Source organism: Coffea arabica, chromosome 2c (assembly GCF_036785885.1).
Source record: "Coffea arabica cultivar ET-39 chromosome 2c, Coffea Arabica ET-39 HiFi, whole genome shotgun sequence".
Taxonomy (NCBI): domain Eukaryota; kingdom Viridiplantae; phylum Streptophyta; class Magnoliopsida; order Gentianales; family Rubiaceae; genus Coffea; species Coffea arabica.
Genome location: NC_092312.1, coordinates 50623303 through 50634048, shown reverse-complemented (window position 1 = coordinate 50634048; position 10746 = coordinate 50623303). Strand labels below are relative to the sequence as shown.

The 10746-nt window shown below is 37.4% G+C and overlaps 1 protein-coding gene across 1 annotated transcript; it reads right to left on the bottom strand.

Moving 5' to 3' along the window:
• Positions 1–265: 265 nt before the first annotated feature.
• Positions 266–835, bottom strand: LOC140035684 (uncharacterized). The gene has a single exon (XM_072077008.1). It carries the CDS (start codon positions 833–835, stop codon positions 266–268), a length of 570 nt encoding a protein of 189 aa, XP_071933109.1.
• Between the last annotated feature and the right edge of the window lie 9911 nt (positions 836–10746).

The window sequence follows — 10746 nt, the reverse complement described above, 5'->3', positions numbered from 1 at the left end:
ACAAAGGATCCCCCTGACGAAAGTTCTGCTAGATTTGAAGTACCCGTGTGATTTACCATTGATGATAATTGAAAACCAAACGTTTGAAATAAGCCTCCAGACCAGGTCAATAAACCGTTCATCAAAACCAAATGCGCGCAACATGGAAATAATATGCCTCTAGGACATCCGATCATATGCCTTAGACATATCCAGTTTCAATGCTATATTCCCCCCTCTTGCCTTCTTGCCTATGGCCGAGATCAATTCCTGAGCCAACAAATAATTATCCATTATAGTCCGGCCTTTCACAAACCCTGTCGACTGGGGGGAGATAATTCTCTGCACCACCGAGGCCAGATGACCCACCAAAATTCTTTGATAATAATTTATTGAAGAAATTGCAAAGACTAATCGGTCTGAAATTTGAGAAGGTCTGGGGGTTCGAAACTTTAGGAAGCAAAACATTTGAAGTGGAAGTAACGAACCTAGACTGCTCACTTCCACAAAAGAAACTCGCCACCATTCTGTGCATGTCCTGAGCAATGATAACCCATGAAAAGGTGAAGAATTTACTTGTAAAATCATCCGGATCAGCAGCACTCTCCCCGTCCATGGTGAACACCAGATGTCGAACTTCCTCTATGTCAGTTGCTTCTGCCAACAGTGCACTTTCCTCTCTCGTGACCATTGGCGGGATTAAATGCATCAACTCCCCCAGACTGGATTCCATAAACCCCGAAAACAAGTCAGAGAAATTCTCAATTGCCTTCTTTGCTATGTTGTCATCCTTGTCTACCCACGTCCCCTCTGAAATTTTCACCCGATGTATCGTTCCTTGTATCCTCCTTTGCATAACCACCGCATGAAAATATCATGTATTTTGATCTCCACTACTGAGCCATTTGACCCGAGCCTTTTGTGTGATGGCCCCACCTCTCCCTAGGGCGTACCCTAAGGTTTAGTGAGTCGTCTGCCCAACTCTCGTTAGGAGTCACTCACTCATATCTCGAAATAATAACTTATATCCATAGAAACTAAATAACACAACAAATTCAAACTTGATATCTATATTAATGTTCGATCCAACTACAAGGCTCATACACGCCCAAATATATTACTGAGTTTACAATCCCAATACAAACATCCCTAGTCGGGTGCTAGCGTAAGTAAAATTTTAAAATTCAAAACTATTAGACTACGCTAGTCTGTACACGTCTCATGCCTCGCTGGTACTCCCTGTAAGGAAAACAAAACTAACGGAGTGAGCTATAGCTCAGTGATGTTCCAAATAGCAAATTGACCGTTAAGTAATAGTAAATGTATCATAGTAGTGAAATGGTGAGCATAACAAGTCAAGAAAATGAGCAATACACTTTGTATAGCCAACATTTCATATTCAGTAGTTTCACATAAAAGGATACAGTTGTCTTGGTAAACCAGTCCCACCATAGCTTGATCAAATAGTAGTTGACACTCCGTCAACTTTCAAGTAAGGTAATTAGTCCAGTAGTACACCACTTAACTCCAATCCCCGTCCACCAACCAAACCCCTTACTGGGTCCGAACTCCAAGATAAACACTAGTGGTAATAATTGAGTATACCGATTTAGTCGAGGAGATAACACTCTACTCGACAACACTAACTATCCATGGTTCGTTATCTAATCGACCAAACCCTTGCTGACTCGACTCGATTAACTAGCCAGTGGGGTTTGGGTCCTCAAGAAATCAATGAGATAACATCTCCAATCGACTAAATCAAGATAAAAGTACAGAGACGGGAATGAGAGGTACCTCCCATTCGAATCGAGTGTGGTACATACTGCCGCTAAATACTTACAAGTCAAACACAAGTATATCAAGTCAATTGCAACAATAAACAAGTACATATCACATTAGGGCAAGTGCGATAAAGTACACCCTTACCCGATCAAACCAATCACATATCATTCGATCATATTGGTCAAGTATTGAAAACAAGTGTCAGGTTCAATCAGGTATTTGGAAGCACTCACCAAAAGATGTAGTGCCTTTACGGGTCACGTTCGGGTATTACTCCGTGTTTGGAGTCCAAATCTGCGATAAAACATTGTTTAAGAGTTTTAAAAAGTAACTAAGGTTCGAAACTTAAACGTTTCATTTAATGAGAATCAAGTAATTGAAACTCATTTAGAGAGTATTCGTAAAACTCATGCTCGCTCTCAAAACTTTGAAACTTTGAAGCAATTATACTTTGAAATACCATTTGAGTCGAAGAAATAGAGAAAACGTATTTCTATTAGTCGTAAATTTCATTTTTCCAAGGGTACAAGTTTTGGCCGAATTCTAACTTATATACCTCTATGAAAGAAGACTTGAATACCCTAGACAAATTCAAGTGAACTCGTTCTTAAATCCCTACTCAGGTCGCGAGTATATCTACCTAGCCCTTGAGTGAAAATTTGGGCAGCACGCCCTTTGTTTTTACCTATTTTCCAGCCATTTATGGTTTCATTATTTTTCTCAATTTAAGAACGAGAAAACATACACTTGAATTAGGCTCCACAATAGCCTTTCAATAGGCTCAATATCATTCAAGTACAGAACAATGCTAGAAAATGGTCTGGAACTAATGTTTAAGACAGTTAACAAAATCATAGGTTTGATGTCTCTTACCATTTCAGTCACAACCGAAGCTAAACTTATCAGATTGGGGTGTACTTTATACCAATTCGAAGCTAAGACAAAGGGTCAAAACTTTCATGAAAACAACTTAACCCAGTTCACAATTGATCTAGGTCGAATTTGCAAATTACAGAACCAGAAGTTCATGGTCAGTCTGGTTGTCAAGACTAAATTTAAACAGCAATAACTCAAACTACACAATTCCGATTGAGGCATTTTTAGATGCATTGGAAAGCTGAAACATAGGGTTAAAACTTTAATGTTTTGGCCAAATGCTGATTTGATATGGATCAAAGTGAAAAATGAAGCCAAACATGTGAAATCTCAAAACTGCCTGCGGAAAAGAACATTTGGCAGTTAGGGGTATTTCGGTCATTTCACATATTACAGTGCTCCGATTGAACTGAAATTTTACAGGCAGTTATAAAACACCATTTCCTACAACTTTCATGTTTTGATTTAAGCCTGATTCAGCCTCTAACATGGACGAATGATGCTGGTCATAAGCAGGGCAGGTCAAAGCTTAACTCCCTATCGAAGCTTATTCACATCAAATTCTATAGAATCAACAAGTAACACAACTCAAACAACTCAAACCCTATCTCAAAATCTACCATAACCATCAAAACTACTTAAATAACTATCATTAGCTAAGAATATGAGTTGCTATACCAAGTTAAACAAGATTAAGGGTAAGAAAATGGAAAATAGCCTTAATATCTTGCCAAAGATGCTTTCAAGAGAAACCTCAACCTTTCGTTCCAAACCTTTAGCACACCAAGCTTCCCAAGTTCCCAAATAAGAGGTTAATCGGTTTAGAATTTCGGTTTTCACTCAAACTAAGCTAGAAATCAAGATTGAAATGAAGTGGTTTTTCTCTCTTTTCTCTCCTTAAGTCCGGCCCTCTATGAAGCTTATGGAGCAAAAATGAAGCTCCAAGAAAGGTTAAGAAGCTTGGTCTTAGTTTGGGTCAAAGAGGGTTGGATGGCTTCCAAGTGTCCTCTCAAGATCATCTCACAAAATTTTTTCTTTTCCTTGGTTTTTTCTTAGTCAAATAATTCGGCCATCTTGAGCTGATGAGTGGCTGATATTTATGTACTAATAACAATGAGATTAAATTAATAATGTGGTGGTCAAGTGGTGTGTTCACTTGGTAACAAACGGTACTCGTCGGTTCACACAGTTTTTCCTTAACTCGCACGTACTAGGGTTTTTACTTACAATTCACTAACTTATTATTATTACTTCTAATTACTCATTTAATATCATCTAAAACTCACTCTTAATCACTAAAATGAGTACACACTCCATACCGAATAATCACATTACCGAAGGACGTAAAAATCCTAGTTTATCTTAACGATGAAAGTAAAGGGAAAACCCTTGGTTATATGATTAATTGTAACTATTTGGGAGGTGAATGAGTAGTAAAGATATTATAAAGTAAATTAATCTAAATAAGAGGAAATTTTAAGAAAATATGAGCGAATTTTCCATTCGTCACACTCACTCCCCCTTAAAAGAATTTCGTCATCGAAATTCATATATTCATTCGTAAATATCTTAGAGTATTTTTCTTGCATGTCCTTTTCCAGCTCCTAGGTCTCACCATAATTTTTAGTCAGGCAATGGACATCATGAATCTGTGACGCCCCCACTTCTCCCTAGGGCGAACCCAAGGGTATCGGCGGGACGTCTACCCAACTCTCGTCAGGATTCGGTACAATCCATAATTCAAAACAAAGAATACTTCAAATAACTTCAATATATATTTAAAGTACTCCAAAACACTTCATACTTACAATTAGTTAGCTCTCAAGCTTAATATAACCCAAAAGAATATTTACTACAGCTATCTGCTGTAATACAACTTAAAGTTTTCCCCAATAGAAAACAATCTAGCACTAGTCATGAGTACTTTTGGTCTCGAACCCTGTTAAGGAAAACAAAAACGTGGAATGAGCTACACAACCCAGTGTGGTTCCAAGACACTCTAGCAGTTCTAATAAATCAAGTAATTTGAGCATACCCAATGTATGATTTAACATTGCACATTGGCACATTAACATGAGACAGTTATCCTTGTACGAGTAATTTGAGCATATCATAGGTATGGCTCAGGGTCGCACGCACGTTGGCACATTAGCATGAAATAGTTATCATTATGTAAAATAAACACACATTGAAGGATACAGTATTCCAGTGGAACCATTTCGGTCTACTGCACCTTATAACTTCAAGTCCCCTCGGTGTGAACTAACCTCTGAAATTTGGGACTCAATTAGATTTACAATCAAAGTTTAAAACACAACAAGTGGAACAAGATTTGGAGTTTTCAGCACAAAGATATAGCAACTCAAAGTTGCTAAAAAAGTGAGACTGTTAGGCTAATTTCCAGGTTTAAATCATAAATTTTGGGACTTTGGTTGGGCATCGAAATGGACTCGGAATGGCACCAAATTCGGTAGTATTAGACTACCATATAAGGGCTATTCCTCTGTCAATTTTCATAGAAAAATCCATTCAGGAAGTGGGTTAACAAAGTCACTAAAGTTCCAATTTTCCAAGGCAAAGCTGCCTTGTACTTCCATTTCCCTTTTTTAAAACATTTGGCCTATGAATCTTTTCAAACATGGTCCATTTATCAAGAAAAATGTCTAAAAAATATCCAAGATACATTTGGTAGGTGATTAATACCAAGAATTTCAAGATCACAAGTCCCAATTCAAAAAGAGTCATTCAACTAGCCAAAAAGAGGGTTTTTCATCACTGAGTCAGTTTTGAAATTCAGCTACAACTCACAGAATTCAACTTGGAATTGAGCATGATTTGTGGCGTTGAAAACTACATTCATAAGGCTACAATTTCTCAGAAGGAATTGTTTTAAAATTCTGTCCACAACTAACTCATAATTGAGCATCAAGTCGCAGCTCAAAACAGGGCTTCCAATACGGACGAGAAACAGAACAGACAACTTTACAAGGTTGGTATGGCTCATTCAGGTGGAATCAAGGCATTAATTTTATACCGTTGGAAAACTGGAAATGTCAGTTTCTAGTGCCATAAATGGCACTCGATTTTGACGTCGAAGCAAAAAGGTATGTTCAAAACAAACACACTGCCAGAGCATTCTGGACACCCGTTTCCAGCTTTGGCAAATTTTTGAAATCTTAACATTCACTCATCCAAATCAAGTAAATTTTTTAGAAAACTTTATACACAACCAATATTACACATTTACATCAAAAAAAATTCAATTGGACTGCAAGAAAGTACACCAAAGGGCACGGCAATGGCAGGGGCGGAAACGGTAAAAAATTTCTTTTCACTTCCTTTGAGCTATCTTCCACAAAACAACTTATTTTCACTAGATTAAGCACTAATCCAATATAAATAACATCAAATCCCATCAAATCAGTTCATCAATCTAATGTGGGATTTCATAGAGCCCACTACAAGATTTCCAACAATATAAAACTACCCATGTGAATCATGAGTTCATAAGTGCAATATAACTTCCATAAATCAAGAATTAAGAGATTGATCATTGTATACCTTCTTAGATGACTAAGGCAGAAAATTTCAGTCACTTTAAACTCAAGAAAAACCGTGAGATGAAGCTCCTTTCCTAGCTTAGATTGATCACCAAATGATTTGCAAGTTGTGTGTAAAATTTGAGATGATTTGGGTGAATTTTGAGTGATGAAATGGAGAAGAATTTTGGTGGTTTCTTCCTCCTTGTTGGTTAGCTGCCTTTAGTGAAGAGAGAGAGAGAGTTGTGCTGAAAATAAAGCTTCCTTGAGAAGCTTAAATGTATGGCCAAAAATGTCCTAAAAGTCAACTAGGAATAGTGCATGTTCGCACGCGTTTCTTGCCCGATTCCTCTCGTGTTCGTTTCACTTGTGCATTAAACCTCTAATGCATTTCTAATCATATTATATTATTATTAATTCTTAATAGTCTAAAAATAAAGGTCTAAAGTCCCTCAATTAATCGTGCGCACAAAAACGCGTACTCCCTATTTGTGCGAGATAAAGTGAAATTTTCAAGAAATTTTTATAATGATAGTATCACTAACTACTAATTGAACACTTAAACATAAAATATCTATTTCAAAACTAATGTACAAGTCTACAATTTTTCAAGTTTATTGTATTCTCGAATCGATTATTGACTCCAAACGCGTATTCACTATTCTCACTTAACGAGTTTTTAAAAATTAAATTTTGAAATGAGTCATTTTAAAATATAAGTAAGTCATAGTTCCATGTAATTGGGTCTAAAAAGGTTGAAATAAAATATTCAGAGAATGGTGAATAAATAATTAATTAAACCAGTAAAATAAAATAAAATAAGAAAAATTCTGGTCCTCACAACCTTCCCTCTTTAAAAAGAATTTCGAGAACGAAATTCATACCTTTTGTAATCTCAGATAACCCTGAACCTTGTTGTGTGATCGTTTCATATGTTCTTGCAGATGCCACTAGTCGGTTTCTTCTTCCACTGATTTGTCGAGAAATAGTTCCATTTCCTTGTTAAGTAGTAGTTTCTCGTGGATACCTATTTGGACAGTCATAAACTTTATAATTGGTGCTCCCACATCCCATGCACTTTCGCCTCTTTAGCCAATAGTTTTTTTCGGTATGATTCATCCTTCCACAATATCCACAAGTCGGACGAGGTAGTGTGACTTGACTTGCTTGCGAGGTTTCCTTTGATCGTATCTGTCCTATTGGAACTCCTCGTGACATAGTTCATTTTAGTTCTTTTATCATGAGTGGTAAAGGAAGTGATAGTCTCACTCCATCCACTCCTTTTCTAATTTTGGGTGGTGGTCCAATTTCTCTTAGTGTACCATTAGATGCATCTCTTTTATTCGCTTGAAAGGCTCTCAGTTGGGATTTTGTGTTCTCTACCCTTTACGCTTTCTCGAGAGCATCACTAAATGTTTCAAACTGTGCTGCAGCAAGGGCATCTTGGATTTCTAAATTTAATCCTTGGATAAACTGTGACAGTCCCACTTTCCCCTAAGGCGAACCAAAGGGTTCGGCGGACTGCCTGCCCAGCTCTCGCCGGGACTCAGTCGATCACTTCAAGCAACCATAAGAATATCTAACCACGATCCAACTTAAAACAAAACGTATATACAATAATATCTCAAGAAGAAGTACAACCGTCAAATATACAGAGGTTCTCAAATCACCATACAACCAGCCCGTGCCAAGCACTAGGGCGAGAACCATGACAAAAGAAAACCAAGGGCTAGACCCAGCTAGTCTATACCGGCTCTCGTCCTTGCTCGCATTCCCCTGTTAAGGAAAACAAACTAAAGGGGTGAGCTGTAAGCTCAGTGAGGTTCCGAACACATAGGCAACAAGAAGTTCAATGCATTCATTACATGTTACCAATAATTCAAATGCAAAAGAAAGCGATAAACACCTTCATTAAAAGGATACGTGCTCACAAGAAGCCATTCGTTCATTCATTCGTTCATTCATTCTCCTTTCGTTCCCTTATACCTTCAATCATTTGAAATTGCATTTGTATATAAGTAAAACCCTCATTCATTCATTCGTTCATTCATTCATTCACCAGGCTCCACCAACCTCCACCAACCTACAAAGGTAATACTCGAGTATACCAAACGTTCACCCAGGTCCCTAATCGCCCGACCGAGTCCGCTTCTGGCTCGAGACGACCGGTGACAAGGGGCAGTGGCCAGTTCAGCCAAAAGGCTTACATTCATGCACAAATAACATTTCAATCATTCAATCATTGAAAATTTCACAATCATTTAGGCCGAGTGCGATAAAGTACACACTTGCCTAGAAAGCTCGTTTTAACAATCATTGAAAGCATATAACATGTTATTAGTCATTCATACCAGCTATATAATCATGAAACATATCAAACAGGGAACACTCACCTATACACGCAAAATAACGTCCACTTCTCAATCATCAATGAAACCTAAAAGTAAACAAAAAAACACATTACAATCCATCTAGCATGATTTGGATGAAATCAAGGATTACCCGACTACTCGCGAGTAAACGTATAAAATGACTTTTAAAGTGTCAATAGAGCATTTGGATCCGTGGACGGGAATTACTAGGGTTCATAAACCAACCGTGAAACTAAACTCAAAAAGGTTATGAAATTTCAGGCAGAAAACACTTTAACCAAAGACAAATCGAAATCCAATAAGGTAAGCTAAGAAGTATTGTTTCCGGAATCGTTTATGTAGCTCAAAATCAATAGACTATATGCTTTGATCAAAATCATGAAAAGGTGGCAAAACTATCTCACTTTCACTCTTAAAACTTCACTTAAAAGTTATTCACTTGTGGCCGAGAGAACCCTAGGTCAACCTCTATATTTTGGTAAACAGTAAGTAAACGTTTGGAATTTCAACCCAAAGAGGTATTAGGTTTTAGAATGGTAAAATGATCATTTTATTTGCCAAGCGGAAATATACAGGTTCAAATAGAAATTTAGCCCTCAGCCACCTTTTGAAAGAGCCGGTAACGTTTTTAGTAAATACGTCCAATTCGTCACAAAATACATTCGCAAAATCACTTTAACTTGCTCACATTACAAGAAGATAAACGGACGGCATGTCCCTTGTGTTTACCTATTTTCCAACCATTAATGGCTTCATTATTTTCCTCAAAATAGTCCCAACATCTCATATGGAATAATCTCATGTCCAAAAGCCATTCACTAGGCTTAAAGTCATATAAATACAAAAATAAATACAAAAATCAAGCTAGAAACATTTCCGGATAAAAACAGTTTTTGACACCATTTTGCGGTTTTGGTACCATTGGCGCTACGATTATCGGATGAAGGTGTAAGACACACCGTTTTGAAGCTAACAGATAGGGCTACAATGTTGAAGAAGGCCGCTCAGTCCAGTTTGTAGTGCAACTAGGTCAAAATTGACATATATGAAACTAGAATCTCACAAACAGGTTGGCTAACCGCACAATTGTTAAACAGCAATAATTCAGGCTACCGAAGTCCGATTGAAGTGTATCTTATGGTGTTTCGAAGCTAAAACACAACCCTACATTTCTTATGAAGACCTCCATGGCCAAATCATGCATTTTCATGATCAAAAATGGAAAACTACACAAAAACAGAATTCTGGGCGCGAAACAGGTTTCATGGACAGTCAAGGGTATTGTGGTCATTTCACATGCTACAGTGGTCGGATCAAGCTGAAATTTTGTAGGCTACTATTTTATACCATTGGCTACAACTTTCATGTTTTGGACAAAATCTAATTCGGTAAGGATCATGATGAAAAGTCACGGTCAGATTGGGTGAAAAGACAACCCTGTTCACTGAACTCCTACCTAGACCAGTCTGGGTATTTCCGAATTATCTCAGCATATACAACTCCAATTCAAGTGATTCCAAAGTCATTTGAAAGCTAAGATACAAGGCTATAATTCGTAAGAAGACATCAACAACCAAATCGGTAGTATTCCCAGTCAAACTACCCAATTACCAAAGCTGATTACTATTCTCGGATAGAAACAGGGTAGCAGGGGTATTTCGGTCTTTTTACAGGCTACCGAGCTCCGATTGAGCTGCAAATTTACAGGTAACTAGAAAACATCATTCTCTACAACTTTCATGTTTTGTATTAAGGCAAATTCGGCCTCTAACCTGGTCAAGCAGAAACGGGCAGAATTGAGGAAATGAAACCCTAACTGGAAATTTTTGCATTCAAGTCAGAAATTTTTCACTAAAACATCTCTTTAGCTATCACAAGTCATTAATTTAACATAATCAAGAACAAAGGAAGGATGGCTAGACATGATACGTTCAAATATCAAGAAAGGTGATGACTTAGGAATTTTTCTTCCAAAACAACTCCACTAGAAGCTTTAATCCTCCTTAATAAGTAACTTTGATGGAGTAATCTTCACTTTTAATGGTTAGAAATCAAGATTGGAGCAAGGGATTGAAGTACAAGATGAAGGATTTCCTCTCTTTTCTCTCCTCAAAATTTCAGCCAACAAGGTGAAAAATGAAGAAACATTTGGTCAAAATGGATGTTTAGTAAAGTTAAGAAAAGTTAGTCAAAGT

What these genes read in the sequence shown, in the direction of transcription:
- LOC140035684 (XM_072077008.1), bottom strand. Translation starts at nt 835, where the DNA reads ATGCAAAGGAGGATACAAGGAACGATACATCGGGTGAAAATTTCAGAG.